Source organism: Amblyomma mixtum, chromosome 2 (genome assembly GCF_055824585.1).
Source record: "Amblyomma mixtum isolate Tamu chromosome 2, ASM5582458v1, whole genome shotgun sequence".
NCBI classification, from domain to species: domain Eukaryota; kingdom Metazoa; phylum Arthropoda; class Arachnida; order Ixodida; family Ixodidae; genus Amblyomma; species Amblyomma mixtum.
In genome coordinates this window covers 126519272-126539787 of record NC_143013.1, presented here as the reverse complement: position 1 = coordinate 126539787, position 20516 = coordinate 126519272, and the positions used below count along the sequence as shown (strand labels likewise).

The 20516-nt window shown below is 47.6% G+C and overlaps 1 protein-coding gene across 1 annotated transcript in view; it reads left to right on the top strand.

Annotated features, from left to right (window-relative positions):
• The first annotated feature begins 289 nt into the window (after nucleotides 1-289).
• LOC149360798 (galactosylgalactosylxylosylprotein 3-beta-glucuronosyltransferase 3-like) overlaps nucleotides 290-20516 on the top strand; it is a 31726-nt gene continuing 11499 nt past the window's right edge. Inside the window, exons 1-5 of the mRNA XM_089572513.1 lie at nucleotides 290-382; nucleotides 10020-10121; nucleotides 14735-14824; nucleotides 16803-17044; nucleotides 19634-19837. Coding sequence (XP_089428639.1) covers nucleotides 316-382; nucleotides 10020-10121; nucleotides 14735-14824; nucleotides 16803-17044; nucleotides 19634-19837 — 705 coding nt within the window. The 5' untranslated portion in view covers nucleotides 290-315. The remainder of the gene's footprint in view (nucleotides 383-10019; nucleotides 10122-14734; nucleotides 14825-16802; nucleotides 17045-19633; nucleotides 19838-20516) is intronic.

Sequence of the window (20516 nt, the reverse complement as noted above, 5' to 3'; positions counted from 1 at the left end):
GGTGGACACCTGAACCACACCGTAGAGGAAGGGAGGAATTGGGAGTGAAAGAAGATAGATAAAGAGGAGCCGTAATGAAGAAAATGAAAATTGTATTTGAGGAAAGGAAATTACGCAGTAACTCTCTCACAAAATTCAGGGGGGCACTTTTTTGGCCTAAAGTGTGGTCACTGATGTGTGGTTAAGATGTTAAGCTTCGCCCCTAAGAGTGGAACGCGATAGCGTCTTGCAACGCTGCCAAGGAGTCCATAGAACGCCATCGCCCATTCGGTTCTACGCCTCGCTCGTCGGTAAATTGGTTTTTGAGGAAAGGAAATGTATCGGTCTCTCATTTGTCGGTGGACACCTAAACCTCGCCGGAAGGAAATGGAGGAGGATGAGAGTGAGTGAAGACACCGCATTCACTAGACGCGCCTTTGTTCATTCCAAACTATCGAGCTGGCATGGCGGAATGGATAGCATGCTCGTCTCTCACGCCGAAGACCGGGGTTCGATTCCTGAGCTCGACCAATTACTTAATCGGTTTTATTTATTTATATGGTCTGACTAGTAAAGCTAATTGGGCTAATTGGGTAATTAATCAATTAACTAAGGTCAGTGCCACTTACTTGGAGCATCACTATATACGATCCCTTCAATTGGTTGCATGGTTACTAGCCAAAGTACAATTGGTCCCGTTTGAAATTCGCGCACTGTGACGTCACGACCGTTTCCACCAATTGAAAAGCGTGACATTTTCTGTCGACAACTGCTGCTTACAACGATGAGACATTAAAGGCTCCCGCCTTAATATACAAGTCTCACAAAGTGAAGCTTTGTGGAAACGCGGCTTCGTGGAGACACGTCAGTCGTGTGTGCCTGTGACTACTTTCTCTTTTGCAAACCAAAGAAAGCTCTACGTGGGAAAAAATTACCGACGATTACGTTACTTCCTAATGCGAAATTTGAGCGCAGCAAATAAGCTGTTTCACCTTTTCGATAGTGAGTCAACCCCAGCTGCGGAGTTGGTTTCAGGGACAACGCCGCCGATGCCGACACAAACTATATGATACCCTCGCTTCCGCAGCGCTAAGAACCAGGTCTAGCCGTGGGAAGGTGGTCACGTATTCGTCGACGTGCCGGGGCCTACGTGAAATAACCGGCGCGTCGGCAACTGAAGAGCACCCTATCCGCCACACAAGAACAGGGGGGGGGGGGGGGACCCTTTCCTCCTCTTTCTGCATGGCGGCGACGATGTTGTATGCAGTCACGTTATCTTGAGTGTCTAGCGGCGTCAGCGGCATCCAGCGGTATCACTCGGTCGTTATCAGTCGGTCGCTGCTAGCGCTGGGGGGATGAAAGGGGGGCGGAGCTGGTTACGAGGCCGACGCCGACGACGACGCGAAACCCAGGAACGGACGCCAAAGAGATGCGCTCTAAAATCAGGAGTCACTTTGGCGACTAAAGTGGTGCAAGGCGAAAGCCTTAGTACAGCATTCTGTCACGAATGTGGTTGTGAATGATGAATCAAGTGCTGCCAGCGAATGACGCGTCCATTGGCTGTCTGCGTGTGTTACTGATGTGTGGTTAACATGTTAAGCTTCGCCTGTAAGAGTGGAACGCGACAGCGTCTTGCAACGCTGCCAGGGAGTCCACAGAACGCCATCGCCAATTCGGCTGTACGCCTTGCTGGACGGTAAATTTATTTTTTGAGGAAAGGAAATGTATCTCTCTCGCATATCTGGGTGGACACCTGCACCTCGCCGTAAGGGAAAGGGGGAAGATGGGAGTGAACGAAGACGCCGTATTAGCTAGACGCGCCTTTGTTCATTCCAAACCATTCAGCTTGCATTACGGAGTGGCTAGCGTGCTCGTATCGCACTCCGGAGACCCTGGTTCGATTCCCCAACTCGACCAATTTCGTTCTCGGTTTTATTGATTTATGCGGTCTAACTAGAAAGGTTAATTAGGCTATTTCATATTTATATTATTGAATTTCTATCCATCGTGTTCTGTCATTAAACTGTCAATTGTTGGAACTGTCTAGGATGTTCGACACAACGTATATGAAACGAGCAACGTCTTACTGAGTGGGGAAGTGCGTGGTGGTGGAGGGAACGCGGCTTCGTACTTATCTGTTTTTTTTTCAGCAGCGTCTCCTTCCGCGGACGCTGTTGTCGCTGCGGCGCGCGTCTTTCTTTTCTTTTCTACTGACCTCTTCATTCTCCTCTATATTAATTAGGCTAATTGATTAATTAAGCAATTAACTAAACTCAGTCCAACTTAGTTGCAGCATCACTATACGATCCCTTTGATTGGTTGCATGGTTACTAGCCAAAGTACAATTTGTCCCATTTGAAATTCGCGCACTGTGACGTCACGAGCATTTCGACCAATTGAAAAGTGTTACATTGGGGGCGGAGCTGGTTACGAGGCCGACGACGACGCGAAACCCAGGAACGGACGCCAAAGAGCTGCGCTCTAAAAATTTCCTGACGATAATGCAATCAAAGATGTGGTAAGAAAACTCCTGCAACACCAAACAGTCTCCTCGGTTCGGAGGGCAACTATAAAATGAAATACAAGATGAATTAGATGAAATACCTATACCGACTGCCCAGCTACCATAGCCATCCATAAAGCGGGCAATAAAATTCCAATAAGGAAGGCCGTCTGGCAGGCAGACACGATCTCGCCAATACTGTTCACCGTCTGCTTACAGGAGGTATTCCGAGGACTGAATTGGGAACAGTTGGGGATAAGAGTTAATGGAGAATGCCTAAGTAATATGCGATTCGCTGATGACATTGCCTTGATAAGTTACTCCGGACATAAATGGCAAAGCATGACTAATGAGTTAGACAGGCAGAGCAGAACGGTGGTTCTAAAAATTAGCATGCAGAAAACCAAAGTAATGTTCAACAGTACGGCAGTTCGCACCTGGCAGCGAGGGGATAGAAGTAGTAAGGGAATATCTCAACTTAGGGCAGGTAGTGACCCCAGATCCGCACTGTGAGAGGGAAGTAACTGGTAGGATAAGACTTGGATGGTGCGCATATGGCAGGATCTTTCAGATCATGAATGGCAGTTTACCAGTATCCCTCAAGGGAAAAGTCTACAATAGCTGTATCTTACCGGCACTCAGCTATGGGGCAGAAACGTGTAGGCTAACGAAGAGGGTTCTGCTTAAGTTAAGGACAATGCAGAGAGCTAAGGAAAGAAAAATGATAGGTGTAACGTTAAGAGATCGGAAGCAGGCAGAGCGGGGGAGGGAACAAACCTGGGTTAATTACTTCCTAGTCAAAATCAAGAGGAAGAAATGGGCTTGGAAGCCATGCAGTGCGAAGGCAAGATAACCGCTGGCCCTTAAGGGTAATGGAGTGGATTCCAAGAGAGGGCAAGCGTATCAGAGGGTGGCAGAAAGTTAGATGGGTGGATAAGATTATGAAGTTTGCGGGAATACGGTGGCCACAACTGTTAAAGGACGGCGTTAATTGGAGAGACAGGGGAGTGGCCTTTGCTCAGCAGCGGGCGTAGTCATGTTGATGATGGTGATGATGACTACCTCATGTACTTATTTATCCTGTATATGTCTAAACTTGGGGAATTGAAAAAAAAAACGTTTCGATATAACATGTGTTTTTCATTGAGAACTGCAAACCATTATTTATCGATTCAGATATCGGTCTCAACACCGACTTTTGAGCCATCCTAGGATATTGGATTCTAGGCCATTTCACTTCCTATTTCGTGTTGTAACGCTACAAAAATTTCACATCGATTCGTATGTCATATTCCTCATCACGCGTGGTGGTTTTATCCAGGCGATGCGCAAATATTGCTTGCTTTAGTTTTATGGATCCGCAATGTAGTTGGTGAAGTAGAATCTGCTAACTAGTCCCAGAGCCTTCCTGCGGTTCCTTCCGAACACCCACAACGCAGAAAAGTGAATACGTACAACTAAACGGTTGCACAGCAAATATTTACAGCCTCTCCAACCAACGATAGCGGGCGAAAGCTTTCACACAGTAAACTTTTACGGCTACTTCGCTAAAATGGGCGCTGTATATAGGACACTCAGGCTGTACGGATTAAAGTCCTTTAGAATGTCACTATGACGCACTTCAGACAGTTTCGAACGCGCTGTATATACATTCTTGTCAGGCCTGCGTCTCGTCGTGTCCACGTACGCTTTGTGTTATGCCTGTAAACAGTTCATGCTTACTCTACTCTCGGTTACGGGAGAGGCAGAGAGATTGCGAAAGCAATACTACTCGCACTTTCAAGCCTTCGCCTGACCCGACCAAAGTTTCGTTTGACCATGTAACAATGGAATATGGAGTGAATATGGAGTGAATGATTGAAGAAGAACTAGAAAAAGCTGCGACAACAGTTCAAAATTATGCACGGGCGTGTGCACTAACATGCTCACGCGAATAATCCGAGCTCATAGTCTTCCGTCAACGCAAGAATCAGGCCACCATCAACATCCGCGTAGACAACTCACCCATCAAGGAAGTTCAGACCCTCAAGATACTGGGTCTGTACATAAATTACAACGGCAAAAACCTTCTACCCCTCCAGAAAGTACGGCTCGTGAGCGAGCAAGTCGCCAGGATGATCGCACGGATAACGACGCGCAAATCAGGGATGCGAGAAGACGATACTCTGCGACTGGTACAGGCTTTCGTTGTAAGCCGCGTCGTCAAAGAAGGGGCCTACCTCCGCCTCAAGAAGCGTGACATGAAAAACCTCGACATCATGATCAGAACAGCCTACAAGAAAGCCCTGGGACTCCCTCCCGCGACATCGACGGACCGGCTCTTGCGACTGGGTGTGCACAACACGATCGATGAGCGGATAGAGGCACACCTTACGGCGCAGGTGGTACGGCTCTCCACAACTCGGACAGGCCGACAAGTCCTGAACGATTTAAACATCAATTGCCCCCGACAGCTAGACACTAAAACCGACATCCCAGCCTCATGGAGAAGACAACTCAAGGTAGTTCCACTACCCAGGAATATGCACCCCGATTTTCACCAGCCAAGACGACAAGAACGAGTTGAAACCATGATAAGGCACTACGACGGGCGCGAGGGCGTGTTCTATGTCGATGCTGCGGGTCCTGAGCAGGGAATGACGGCCGTCGCGGTAGTACAACAAAATAAAACAGACGACGGACTAGCACCGGCTAGCGACGACATACTGGCTGCGGAAGAAGTGGCGATTGCTCTCGCTGCAACACACACTAGCTCAGAAAACATTTTCACAGATTCACAGAGAGCGTATCGCAATTAGCGCCGCGGCGGTGGCTTAGTGGTTATGGTGCTCGGCTGCTGACCCAAAAGACGCGGGTTCGATCCCGCCCGCGGCGGCGGAATCCCTTTGGAGGAGAATTTCTAGAGGCCCGTGTGGTGTGCGATGTCAGTGCACGTTAAAGAACCCCATGTGGCCGAACTTCCGCAGCCCTTCACTACGGCGTCTCTCATAGCCTCAGTTGCTTTGGGACGTTAAACCCCAATAAGCCAAACCAAACCAAACGTATCGCAATTACCTCAGTGGCTGGGTCGGGCTGCTAGCAGCTAAAATCCTGCAAGATAGCTACACCCGCGGCTACAAACCCACACACAAACACCTAATATGGGTACCAGGTCACCAGAGCATCCCAGGGAACGAGAGCGCACATGCGGCAGCCCGAGCATTTCTTCCCCGGGCACCCAGTGCGGATGCCGTGGAAAGTCCTACCCCACTACTAACTTCCAATGACATACTTCAGCACTTAAGATTAAGCGGTCGGGTCAAGCCTCCGCCGGCTAAGACACTAGATAAAGGGGGGGAACACCTCCGAAAGCTACAGACCAACACTCACAACAACCCACGAAGACTACATGCCATAGAACCGGAGTCATTTGACTCACAATGCAAATTCTGCGGGGAGAAGGCAAACCTGCACCATATGGTATGGGCCTGCCAACGAAATCAGGCGATTCCTGTTAACAACCAGCCAACGTAGAAGGGGTGGGAGGCAGCTCTGACCAGCTCGGACGAAAAGAGTCAAAAGCAACTCATTGAAAGAGCCCGGTCAGCAGCCTACGCCAATGGGGTTCCGGACTGAGAGCTCCAACCACCGCTACAACCTCGTAAACTATTTCACTAAAATATTTTCACCACCACCACGCTTGGCTACCGGCCGCCGCTGCGCGACGACTGAAAGCGTCTTTGAACGCAGTGCTCCGCGTGCTACCGGTCGTGGTAAAGCCGTGACTACGGACAACTTGAGACCCATCTCATTGACCTCGTGTGTGCAAAAGCTCATGGAGACGATGGTTCCGGATCGCGTCTCTCCATACATGGAGGGTAGGGGGCTCTTTGCAGACACTATGTTCGGGTTCCGCCCGCATATGTCTGCACAGGATGTCCTACTCCAACTACACAGGGATATAATACGACCGACAGCCATGCAACAAAACGACCAGGGTATTCTCACCCACGATCTTAAGGGGGCGTTTGACAGCGTTAAAAATGGTACATACTCTTGAACACCACTAACTGCGGGGCGAAGTTCTTCGCCTATGTCAGATACGTCCTCTGCGCGTCAGTCACTCCTCCGGATCGAGGACGAGGAATACGGCCCGTACTCTATGGGTACACGAGGTACTCCACAGGGGGCGGAGTTATCACCGCTCCTTTTCAGCATCGCCATGATGCACCTGCTCGGCCGACTGGCTCAGGTGGAGGGCATAAAACACGCACTCTACGCAGACGATATTACAATCTTGACCACCGAGGAGAGCCTTGGGGAGGTGGAGGACCGCCTTCAGCAGGCCGCCTCCATAGTCAATGCATATGCTGCCGACTGTGGTCTCCAATGTGCTGCCGCCAAATCAGAGTTTCTACACGTCAGGACAAACCACAAGGACAGCACGTCTCTACACATATCTCTGTCGGGCGGTCCCATGAGAGAAGTGGCAGAGCTCCGGATCCTGGGTTTGTTCATCAATAACAAACATAGGCCGGACTCTACTATAGCGAAACTCAAGAGGATAGGTGAACAGGTAGGGCGCATGATCCACCGCGTTTCCAACAAGCGGGGTGGTCTGCGGGGCAGGGACGCGCTACGGTTCGCCCATGCCTTCGTGACCAGCCGGATCCTCTACGCCACGCCTTACCTACGCACCACGAAACAACAAGACGAGCGCATTCGCGCCATCATCAGGAAGGCAACAAAGCGAGCACTGGACCTCCGGGTGGCTACATCCAACGCCAAACAGAAGGCGTTGGGAGTGGTAAACTCCTATCAGGAGTTGCGGGAGGCCAACCTCGTGAACCAATATACGCGGCTATTTGGTCGCCCATAATCTACAGCTCGTATGACGTCACAGCGGCAGTAGCGCCACAGGTGCGCGGCGCGGCGTAACTGCAGCAGGACTATCGAAGGAGCGAGTTGCACTCCATATTCACTTCGCGAAAGGTCAAACGTAACTGCGGCCGGGTCACGCGAAGGCTTGGAAGTGCGAGTAGTATTGCTTTCGCAATATCTCTGCCTCTCCCGTAACCGAGAGTAGAGTAAGCATCAAATGTTTACAGGCATAACACGAAGCGTACGCGGACACGACGAGACGCAGATCTGACAAGAATGTATATGCAGCGCGTTCGAAACTGTGTAAAGTGCGTAGAGGCGAAAGCGGTTTCCGCACCACTTTGGTAGACTAGCGGTAGTGGCGTGGTGGTGTCGTCACCAGTGTCACATAGGCAAAGTGGTGCGGAAAACGCTTTCGCCTCTACGCACTTTACACATTCGAAGTGCCCCCTGAATTCTCATTGGAATAGTCGTCGGGGAAGTTTTCAGGGAGCGCTGAAAGTATGGGCCGCTATATTTAGACATCTCTGTGTCCTCCTTTTGTGATAATACGCTATCATATTTCCCAGAAATGTATTTACAGGAAGGCAGAGAAGAAAAAAAACAGGCTCCTCAAATTGTTCCTGACGCGATAACGAAAAAAGCTACTGATGGTGAGTACTGGCTTTGTGATGGACTTAGAACTTCTCTGTAACCTCATTCATTTCGATATGTTGTCGGTAATCTCTTCTCTTGTGTACACCAAGCGTTTATTTTAGAAAGTCCAAGAATGCCGTAAACTTTTCTTAATTGGTCTCAGTTACCTCGGTTCTCGGTACGCAGTAACAAATTGTCAGTTCTCGCAGCAAATAATTCTCAACAGCCAGCGTGTGCAGTTTAATGTATTCATGTTGCGTCACACATCAGACTTAAAAGCTGCCTACGTCAGTCGCTGCTTCATTATAAATACACCGTAGTGCATGTACATTGTTAGCTGAGTTTATTATATAATAGAGAGTTTTAGTATAGGGTCACCCTATCGCTTTGGGTCATAAGGGAATAGCGGGACGCTACTGCGCATGCGCAGAGCGCTTGGGTGTTTGGGTGAGCGGGACACGCTAATGCTAAATCGGCGAAATAGCGTGCGCCCCAAAGCTGCTTTACGTTCGGTCAACATGGCGGCGCGCTTCGAAACGGGCCCTCTCCCTTCATCACCGAGTCGTCGTTGCCGCTACTCTGCGGCTCACGCTCACGGCAAACTATAGGCACACGAGGCCTTAGCTTTGGCTGAAGTTGCCAGAACCGCAAAATTTGAACGATAAAACACACCAAATTTTCAGATTGTTTCCGTGTTTACAGAGCTGCTAGGCTTAGCAAGTACGCGTCGATTGACGTCACAAAGCGCGGGAGGTTCGAACTACTGATCTCCACAAAGAGGTTTGCAGTTTTGGTCCCAAAAACGAGTCTCAAAGAATTGGCATCTCGACAACACACTTTTCTTATTTACGCAGTATATTTTATTCGCACGGACGTAAATAAAACTGAAAATAATTTAATTTGCGAGAGTTACCATTGCGTGTTCCGCCCGAGATGGCGCTGCACGTGGCAAACAGTAAAAAAAACCTGAAAAGCTTTTCCTGTACAGCTAAAGCAAAAGCGAGCGCAGAACTTATGCACAAAAACAAAGCCAGGCACGCTCACGGAGGCAATCGGCTGTTAGCAGCGGCAGCTTCTTGTGTGGATAGTCCTGGCTCGGATTGAACATGTCCGCATTCTAAAAGAATTATTTGCATCATTTTCCACATTTACTTAGTAATTGGTGACTACAACAGTTTGCGTGCCTTTTTATTTAAACAATGCAAAAATACAGCATATACATTAACTTATTTGTTCTGAAAGCTTCTCATTGCCGCCGTCATGGCGCTGCCTTCAAGCAACGCAAAGCGGCCGTCCGCGGCCCTATTCAATAGAAAGAAAAAGTGAACTCGGTCCCCTAACGCCAAGCGCATGCGGGTAGGGTCACCCTATTTGCCTCAACGCTATTCTAAAACTCGCTAATGCCCCTCACTGGAAGCTAAGGAAGGATATGGGCATTCAAGGCAAGTTCTTTTCCACATATCGCTCTGTTAGAAGGAGAAATGTGATCTGGTTGTTTTCATCGGAAGGAGACAAAATCGCGGATACTGTCTTATTTGCCGGTATGGTGGTTCTTTCTTGTATCTGACAGCTTTTGGCGCAGCTGCTTTAGTGTTTGAGTTCCGAGGATTTAAAGACCACTGTCGTGTTCGAAATTCCGCCGGTCCCGTGCTTCAGTGCCGCGAATCTTCTTGTCGCTCTAGACGCATTTTAGCACATGGACGCTTTACGCCTTTCAGGTGCTTCTATGTTGTCCTCAGATCGGTCATCATGACCTATATGTTTAATGTTTCGTATAGATTTCGTAACACAGCCTTCTTAATCAAAATACTGCTCACAGAAAGACAGAGAGACGGGCAGAGAGACAGACAGACAGACAGACAGGAAAGAAAGAAAGAAGGAAGGAAAGAAAGAAGGAAAGAAAGAAAGAAGGAAAGAAAGAAAAGAAGAAAGAAAGTAAGAAAGGAAAGAACAATTTGGCGGGGGCATAGCTTTGGTTAAGCATGGTAGGTTGCGAAAGCAAAAGCGCAGCGCCTCCAACTGAAGGACGTCGCGTGTGCAGGTCACGCGTGGCTACCGGCCGCCTCTTGGAATGCAGTGCGCCGCGCCTACAGGTCACGGGTGGCTACCGGACTCCGCTCCGCGACGACTCGAATCGTCTTCGGTAATTTTCTTTTATATTTTGTTTTTGATGCTGTTGCGAATGATAGAACAGCTGGTATGACGTCACAGCGGCAGTAGCACCACAGGTGCGCAGCGCGGCAAACACACACCGTAACTGCAGTCGGGCTCTCTGAAGGAGCGAGTTGGTCGCCCATAATCTATAGCTGGTACGACGTCACAGCGGCACAGGTGTGCGGCGCGGAGTAACTGCAGCCGGGATATTTGAAGGAGCTAGTTGGTCGCCCATATTCACTTCGCTAAAGGTCAAACGTAACTGCGGCAAGGTCACGCGAAGGCTTGAAAGTGCGAATAGTATTGCTTTCGCAATAAAACTTAATTTGCTGCAAGTGAGTTTTAGACCGCGCTGGCTCCTTGGGTGACTACGCGGTGCCGCACTGCACCAGATTGGTCATGTCGGCACATGACGTCGGCAGCCCGAGTCAGAGCAGCAAGCTGCGATGCCGGGTCCAGAGACGAGAGCACCACCTCCCAGTCCTCCCAACATGATAACGCGGGCTGTCCCTGCGGGGGAGGAGCAGCAGGGTAGCGGGAAAGGGTGGTGATGGCAAGGGCGTTGGTCAATGGCTCAGACAGCCCATTCAGGATATTTAGTCCGAGAGAAAAGGGCGACGAGGTTATTTTTGATTTCCGTGTCTCCAGATCGGCAGCATAGTACGCTTTCACTTTAGTGAATTCATTATTCCGCAGATGTGAAAGCAGGATCAACGCAGTGCAAGGAAAGAAGTCCCTGAAGTTTAGTAGTGAAGCTTATAGAGGGCGATGTAGTCATTTCATTCTTCCGCAGGTGTGAAAGAAGGATCAACGCGGTGCAAAGAAAGAAGTCCCTGAAGTTTAGTAGTGTAGTTTACAGAGGGCGTTGTAGTCAATTCATTCTTCTACGGGTATGAAAGCAGGATGAACACAGTGCAAAGAAAGAAGTCCCTGAAATTTAGTAGTGATGCTTACAGAGGGTGATGTTCCGACATACGCTGTCGTTGGTCGAAGCACACCTCGTTGTAGCGCAGAGGTTGGCAGTTCTCGCCGATGATGCGGCGCCTTGAATGCAGGCATTCTAGAATCCTCAGGTATGAAACACTCATGATGACAGCGTTTTCGGTGCTCTGAAGCTGTGCATTAGATGTGGCAGAGCACCAGGTCTCGGTGCCATACTTTATTGAAATGGCCACAGTTCAAGCCCCGTCAACACATCAAGGGAACAGCTTTCAACAGCGTTTATATTAACGTTAGACTGCTGCGAAAGAAGATAAGATAACGACACAAAATGCGCTTGCACAGAGGTGAGCTTCGTCTATGTTTTACCATTCGCATATTCGAAAACAGCCTCCAATACATTGACACTGAGGTTGAAACCACTGCCTTCTTTCACGTTACTTCGAGGAGTTAGCGACTTCACATGAGCATGACAGTGGGACCTGACCTGAACCACACGTCACACTGTCACGTTGAGGTCAGTGGGATGTGATGCAAACCTCTCGAGGCCGGAACCACAGAAGGTTCAAATAATTTAATCGTCAGTTACTTCAAGCAACATTTATTTGCGCAAACCACCAAATTAATAAACTAATAGATGCATATCTTAGATAAGTCGTTCGACACTTCGCACACTCGATCAGATGAGAGGTATGCTTCCATAAAATGTACAATCGGTACTTTCTGATTAGCTTTCTACTTTAGCGTTAGGCCAGCCTTGCGGGAACGATAATGAGTAACACTAACGGAAGTAATAATCTTTTCCTGAGGCGGTATTATTTATGACAACACTGCTCTCAGTAAATTCCAGCCGACACCAGCTTAGAAACATCTGTAGGATTGCATTGCCTACAACTGTATTAAACAAGAAGCAAAAGAAACGCAGCTGCACTGCTTGCAAAATCATTATATGACGAGCCGTTACGTAGTGCATATCATTTTAGAGCGCTCAGTCAGAAGTTGTTGGCAATTCATCTTTTACGGAACAGCGCAGAAATGAACTCGACGACAGTTGAGCTGTGTCCTTTCTTGCACTGTTCCTTAAAATAATATCACAAAGATAGCGTGAGAGGGATTTTGCATCGGCGTAGACTTTTCCTACGTCGTGGCACGTAGAAACCGGGAACAACCGTTTCCATCTGATACGCTAAAGAGAATGGGAATCTGTGGGGCTATAGTGGGCGCACGCGAAGCCATTACTTGAGTTGATTTCCTAGTGTCACTTCGGGAGGGCCGTGGATAAAAGCTGCGAGAACTGCTTGACGAGTCCGTCGACCCCTACAGTGGGTGGCAGCATACAGCAACGCAGGAAAATAAGTACTTTGATACAAAATATACAAATATCAAGTCAAGTCAGACAACCCACACAGTGGGGCAGCGAACGATGATGCAGGAAGAAAAATGACGGTCCATTTGCGTAGTTAGGCCAGATGCGTATTAGGTGCGCTAGCAGTTTGGTTTTCACTTCGGTTCCGTTGTTGGGATCCAGTGTTCACGGATGGCAGTTGTTCGGTTAGTGATACTGCGTTAATGTCCATATATGCAGAATCGGTCATTCTCTCCATTCACAGATCCCTGGGAGTCTTCTCACTGCCCTTCTATGGCAGGAGTTGCCATTGGTGGGACTCCGTTTGTACGGGTTGGATTGCGATCCAGGATGCTCTTCCCGAGCAGCCTCTCACGATTAATTAGGCTGCCACCTCACACGGTGGACAGGCTGGTCACCTGCCCACCGCGTGGTGGGCAACGGACCACAGAACAGGCTTCGAACAAATATACAAACAGACAAAACGAAAAACATTCAAACAAACAAATGCTAAAAGCGGGGAATGGCCACTGTAGGTGCTACGGCACTAAAAAAAGGAAGCAAAATTATATGCTCAAAAACAAAGAGAAAAATGATCAGTGGTGGAACAGTTTCAGTGTAGTTACAGGAGTGCGATCAGCTTTAAGAGTGATTTTCTGGAAATTTCAGCATTGTTGACATCAACAGCGTTGAGTGTGTTCAAATTAGGTGGCTATATGTTTTTAATACTTTGTATGCCATATGCAGTACGAAATGTTGAAACATACTAGTGTTCCGGGTGTGTGCTGTGAAATTGGCGAGAGTTAATACGCAGATCTGCTAAGTGGAGGAGGTAGTTCATATTCTTAACTAGGTCAGTTCTGCATGCGTCAAGCAGTCTTAAGTGGTAAAGGTCATACTGTACTATACTGATCGAAAGGCTCGGCTGTGGGCGAAGAAACCCTGGATACATATTGCACGCAAAATTTTTTTCTGAAGCAGATAAATCTTGTACTTATTAAATCCAGTGCTAGTTGCTACACACAAGCTGTCACTAATTCAGGCGTGATAGGAATACAGATTGATACAGCAGAAGTTTTACACTACATGGAAATTACGCTTATGCCTATTTATAGTGCCGGTGATACGAGAAAGCTTTTTTATTACTGCGGTTACCTGGTGATCCCAGCTCAAGGAATCGTAAAATGGACACCGAACACATGAAGGCTTTCTACAGCATCAGTTAGTTCTGAGCCGAAATGCAGATCACGCACAAAAGTAAGAACTTTATTTTTGGGACGAAAAAACACATTTGTTTTAGTATTATTAATTTTAAGATGGTCCGTAAGTGATCAGTTTTTCAAATCAATTAAAGACACGTTTGAATTGCTAATTATGCGCGTACCGTTCTTGGAGAATACAGCAGAGCTATGTCATCTGCATACATAAAAAATTTAGCACTCCCACACGTGCTAACAATGTCAATAACATAACGGTTAAGAAAATGTGGTCAAGGCTACTGCCTTGGGGAACGCCCGCTTTAATTGCTCTGACGTCTTCTGGTTATTTATCCTAACATACTGCTACTGGCATCTCAGGTAGGATTCTTGAAGTGAGAGTATTGTACCCCGGAGGCCGTATCGCTCAATTTTAAACAAAAGCCGTGCATAGTAGGTATATCAAAAGCTTCAGAAAAGTCAACAAAAATGCCTAAGACTGGGTGATTTTGTTCAAAAGCATGAATAATAGCATTGTAGGTGTAACCATGTCCGCTTGTTTTTTTCCAGTCATGTCTTCCAGGCGAGACTGGATCACCCCACGTGAAAAGTTCTCCATGGCCGTTCCCATAAATCTGCATGCTTTCTTGTGGCTCTTACGCTCACAGTGCGGAACACAAAAAACAGATAAGACAACACATGCGAAAAAGTTGGAATTCGTACGCATTCCTTACGATGTCATGCACATTATATGCAGGTTATATGCAAATGTACGGAGAAGATAGAAAACATGCTGAAATTATGTTGAAAGCACAAGGATTTCCGCATATTTTTCATTTCATATCGACTCCGTATTCACACTATTGCGTGCGCGCCGTTCATTGGAACGTTTCAGCAGAGATGCGGGCATTGTGGTAGGAACTTCCATATGGTTGAAGTATATTTGGAGCTGTAAATCTCTCACTGAAGCTTCTTGTAACTCTTGGAGGGTGAGGTTTTCTTGCTTGTTCATGACTTGTGGTCACGCTAGAACTCCGTGGCCAGTCACGTTCTGATTGCTCCAAGCCGTGAGCAACGCTCTCACACATGTTACAGTGTTCGCTTCGCCGTCTTCCGACGCAGACATGCCATGGTGGCGCTTCCGGTGTACTCTGCGGGCGGCCATCTACGCATGCGCGGCAGCTGCGGTTCTCGTCCCACTGCTGCTTTGCGGTAAGTGAATGTGTGTGTATTGCGGTTCCCATTGGTGTTGCTGTCAGGGAACTCGCAAGGCTGGAGACACCTGGATGTTGTATATGACACGGTGATAAGGCACGAACAAGAAAGGCAGCTTTGCGCTGTCGGTATACTCTCTTACTGATCAATTGGCGGTTGTGACGAACGTTCTGGTGGCTGCGTGGGGCCTTATCCTGTACACTGCTATGAAAATTTATGTTCACAGAGGTGACATGGTGCTCGGGTGCTGACCCGAAAGACGCGGGTTCGATCCTATTGGAAATTAAGAGGAAGAAATGGGCTTGGGCAGGGCATGTAATGCGAAGGCAAGATAACCGTTGCTCCTTAAGAGTGATGCAGGGGATTCCAAGAAGCGGCAAGCGTAGCAGGGGCCGGAAGAAAGTTAGGTGGGCGGATGAGATGAAGAAGTTTGCATGTATACGATGGCCGCAACTGGCAAAGGAGAGGGTGAATTGGAGAGACATGGGAGAGGCCTTTCACCTGCAGTGGGCGCAGTCAGTTTGATGATGGTGATGATAACTGTAGAGATTTGAAAGGCGATAGGGGAGACTGACAGTGAAAAGAGTTTGCCATGTAGTTACAGGCAATGCGTGCACATTGGAAGCTACAAATTGGCGATCGGCGATCGTGAGCCAGCTATACGCCACGCCTGAATGCTCGGTTGTTTCTCTAGCGTAGTGTGTTTGGTTTGGCCCCACACCTTCACGATAACAAACACTTGACAGACGGAAAACACGTAATTTGAGCGGTGGGAAGCGCTGTTGACCAGCGATAACCTGGAGTACCAACGGGCCGTAATACAACAGGTCCGCAGGGGAGCTAGACCCTGCGCAGCCCTAGAATGAGGGTCCCAGCCATAAGGTCTGACACGACTCCCGTTCTTTTTAATAAAGTTCTTCTTTTTCCTCCTCCTCCTGCCTTGCGTACCTTACTTGCTTCTGTCTCAAGTACGAGCTAGGATAATACTGCTGCAATGAGTTAAGGAGCCGAAACGCGTGACCAGGTACAAAAAGAAACTTTCAAGTAGATTATGCTTCCTTTGAAACGCAAGAAAGTGTTCTCATAGACATCGAGTCTTCTTAGTCTTCATAATCATGCTTTGCAGTTAGTGTTTATGAATTGTTCTGGAAAAGAAAAACAGAAATACCGTAATGTTTTGACGGCTGGACAGGACTGCATGAGTTTTTTCTTAGAGGAAGCAAATATTTTGTCCTTTCTTAAGTGATAGCGAGTTCAGTTTTAAGATGTCCCCCCATGTGCAGTCACGTACCGGTGGGGAACAGCACGTTGCGACACATCTTATATCATCTTGGCTCCAGCTCGGTTAGTTGTGCACTGTTTTGGTTTTACATAGGCAGCTTAGAGGCTACCATGCCACAAATGCGTGGTTAGGATGCCTCTTTATTGTGTTAACTCGATTAGAACGGAAGTAGAAAGGCACAATACGAGAATACATTCAGGCCGCAATAGTTTAAGCTTGTTTTCATAACTGGCGAGTAAGCATAGTGTCACAGCTAAGCTCTGAAATATTTTGCAGCTGAACCATAAGACCGCATGAAAACCGCTTTTTCTCTTTTCTTTGACTCAGCCGTCCATTACACTTGGAATGTTGGCATTGTTCACTATATTTGTTTCGGGCCAGCAAACCATCCTCAGTTGATTTCTGAGTTTTCCATGTCTCGCGAAATTGACCAGAAAAAAAAAGCTTGTTTCCCGAGCTCTCCCATCGCTACTGGAATTCCAGTGGGATGCACTGCTTATCCCCCACCGAGTAGTTTTTGGAGAGGAAGTCGGTGCTCAAACACGACAGCGGTGCCAATATTCTGAGCACGTGACGGACGCAAAAGCGAAATATCTTTGTCCGCAGTGCACGAATGTAATACAGCCGTGACTGGTACAATCTCACATTGGCACCGAAAAGGTGGAGACAGAAAATTTTCGCCATTTCTTTGAGAAAGTCTGTCGTTTGCACGATTTCATGCACCTTTACCGTCGGCGTGGAACTTTGCAGAGTTCCTTGATGGGAACGGCGGTGGACCATTGGGGAGAGGGGGCCCAACACTGTACGTGGTGACGCCCACCTATCGCCGGGGCACTCAGGCCCCCGACCTGGTGAGGGTGTCTCAGGCGCTCCTTCTGGCCGACGCGCGCATCTTCTGGATCGTCGTCGAGGATGCCGACCACCCTTCGGCACTGGTGAGCGTCCCCTCAGCGAAGATACCATAGACACGGATGAGCCCCAATGGCCCTTGTAGCGCAGGAAACGAACCCTCGAACAAAAAGCCTCTAGACATTCTCTCCTCCTCTTGGGCGAACAAGAGGCAAAAGTTTCATTCAAATATTGTTGGATACTTTTGTGTGTGTATTATAACGAGCCCTTGGCCTAGCCACTGCTGCACCTGGCTGCCTTGAGGGGCCGTTCTGCCTTCAAGCTCGCTCCCTCAGGGAATGGGTTTAATGGGCATCGCATTATAACTGTCGTGACTGTTCCTTTAAGTGTAGCAATAGAATTCTTGTATAGAATTTTTTTGTACTGCAGGCACTACTGCCTGCCGCTGGCTCCCAAGCCTCGTCAAGCTGTTGCTACAGCTTTTTGCATGGGAGACCGTCAACATTGTGAAATGTTGAATATAAACGTGAATTGAATTCAGTTGAGTGATATCGCTTTGTCCGTCGAAACGGGACAATGTGTCTTAAAGAACAAGTATCTCACGGCCAGGTCGAACTGCCAAGCTTCGTGTCCTCCCGAGAAAGGAGGACGGAGAGCGATTTTAACTGAGCCACTTTTTATAGGCATTGCCGGAGGCTAATTTGGGTCCTCCGCAATTACAACGCACATGAATTCGCTGAAGAACCCCCTGTCAATATCATATGCACCTCGCTAGGGGAAATAGAGGACTGGCGGAGGGAGTGAAAAATGGCAGTAAACGTGGCGCAAAGGGGCATGGACGACTGCGACAAAAACAAAGCAAAGTTGCAATCCTTCTCTTGCGAAATTCTACACTCAGCTACCTTGAGCCTCCAAGTAAAGTCCTAGTTAATGTTGTTTCATGTCAACCTAATCATAGATACGATCCAAAGCCTCCTCTTTGACATTAAAATGGAACAGAGGATACGCTTCATTTCAACTTATACTTACCACCAACATAGCTGTGGTTGTCATCGTTTTAAAATCTGGGATAACCTGCTTGTTGACGTGTACAAAGCAATGAATAAGTAAATTTGAAGACATACGACAAAGGCGACGGAAATTTTTAATAAGTACCATGTCTTCAATCCCCTAGTGATCTTATGAACGGTGTCGACAATAAGCAATGAGATCACAGCAACAAGCAAAGGTTTCACTCTCGTCTATTTAATAATGCACTTAAGACCGACGGTAACCGATGCGTGTCATTTTCAGCATCCGGCATTATAAGAAAAAAAATATAAGCCACCTGACTGAGTGTGTATTTATTAGACACGTCACTGTGCATACTTTTAACAGTAGCAGACTCGGGCAATCATTAATTATCAGCTAAACACGAAACTCGAAGGACTTGCAACATGATAGTAACACGCCTAGCTTGGCAAATTATGGGGCAGTTTGTGTTATTTTTATTTTTTAATTACTGTATTATATCAAATGTTGGTCATGTTATCATTGGCTTGATTTATGCTCTTGAGGTTTGTAACTGCCACCGCAGACTGACAGTTTTTATCTACATCACTGCCATTACGTCTGGTAATAATTTCGTCATGTCAGATGCTAGAGACATTGCTTGCTTGTATATTTATATGAAAGCTCCGGCCATGCTGCAGCCTCCATTAAAAAGCCTTAATTTATATGTTAAAGAACCCCGGGTGGTTGAAATTTCCGGAGCCCTTCACTACGGCGTCTCTCATAGCCTTAGCCGCTTTGGGACGTCGAAACCCCCATAAACCATAAACCATCTTCATATAATTTACGTTTAAAAGTTTAAGGGACACTGTTGTAAATGCGACAGGATTTTCAGAGCAAGCTGTATGCAAACAGCAACAAAAAAAAAGAGGGAACTGGAGTTTAACGTCCCGAAGCGACACGTGGACATTGAGGTACGCCGCAGTGAAGGACCCTACATTAGCTAGACCCCCTGGGGTTCCTAACGTGCGTTGGCATGGCACAGCGCACGGGCGTTTTCGTCTTTTGTTGCCATCGGCCGCTGCGGCCGCGATCGAACCCGTGACCTTTGAAATCAGCAGCTGAACGCCGGTCTCTTAGTCACAGCAGCGATTATAAGCAAATGGAATTAGTCGTTGGATGACATTAGAAATGGACGATGTGAAAAGGCTATGTAATGACGCCATTTAATTCGAACGATGATCAGGAGAGGGGTGTGGTTGGAGTGGAGTGGCGTGGTCAGGCGCTGTCGGTCAAACAAGCAAACAAACAAGCATACAAACAAACAAACAAACAAACAAACAAACAAACAAACAAACAAACAAACAAACAAACAAACAAACAAACAAACAAACAAACAAACAAACAAACAAACAAACAAACAAACAAACAAACAAACAAACAAATTGTAGAAATAAACAAATTAGAATTTAAATAAATAAATTGAACTACTGCATGAGTGTCATTGCTCCCGCGTTTAGCATTAGCACCTTGCATTTGCATCACATGGTTCCCTGGCTCACAGTACACTGCTCTTCAGCAGAACAGGAACGTGCGCACTAACTGCATGCAGGTCGTGGGCGGCTACCTGTGATGGCTACATGCTGCATTCATGCTGCCACACAATATGCGAATGGGACTTGCAGGTTCGTCGCATAATGCGTCGCTCTGGCTTGCCTGGTGTCCAACTCGCGGCGAGAACTCCAGCCGAGTATCGGCCGCGTCGGAAAGGCAGGGGAGTCACCCAGCGGATGAAGGCGCTTGCCTGGCTGCGTGCCAACGCCAGATTGCCTGGGGTTCTGTACTTCGCTGATGACGACAATTCGTACGACCATAGCATATTCTCACAGGTGAGCTTACAGGTCAACTTCTGTGGCCTTGTATTGCGTAGTTTGTAGCGTGTGTCTCGGGCTCTTAACCGTAAGGAGAGCGACTCGGAAAAACACACCTGCGACTGTACGTGGTGGCTCCGATTCTTTCGCTCCATGGAGAGATGACGTCTGCTAGAGTTTGCGTGCACTGCGGCGCGATTCTAAGGGGGTTGGGGGGTTCCTATCTAGTGCTTTCGTTGCAAACAAGAACGATATTCAATATACAACATTCAACGCATGTTTATCAGCTGTAGTGCTTAAATGTGCCTTTCCATGGGTTGGTGTGTTTCGTAATCCTTCAAATAAACAATTTCACTGATTTGTGGCCGGGGTGATGAGAACGCGTAGCATTCTGGGCAATATTATGTTCAGAGTTATCGATCACCTGGTTGTGACATGTTGCTTATAAGGCTGTAGTGCCGCAGGATAACGAAGTCTCTTCAATTATTCTCCAGCAGAGTGTGTGTTGAATACGGGAGATGTAAAACTGATCACGTTTCTAGCACGAGAAACACACGGGGAGAGGAAAAAGATGAATGAGGGCGCGGGGTACATGGCCTTCCAGAACAGGATGGGGCTATCAAACGAGCATTTTTTAAAGCTCTTAAGGTTATATCTTTCACGTGCCGTTGTCAAATATTGTGACCGCGTTTTCATC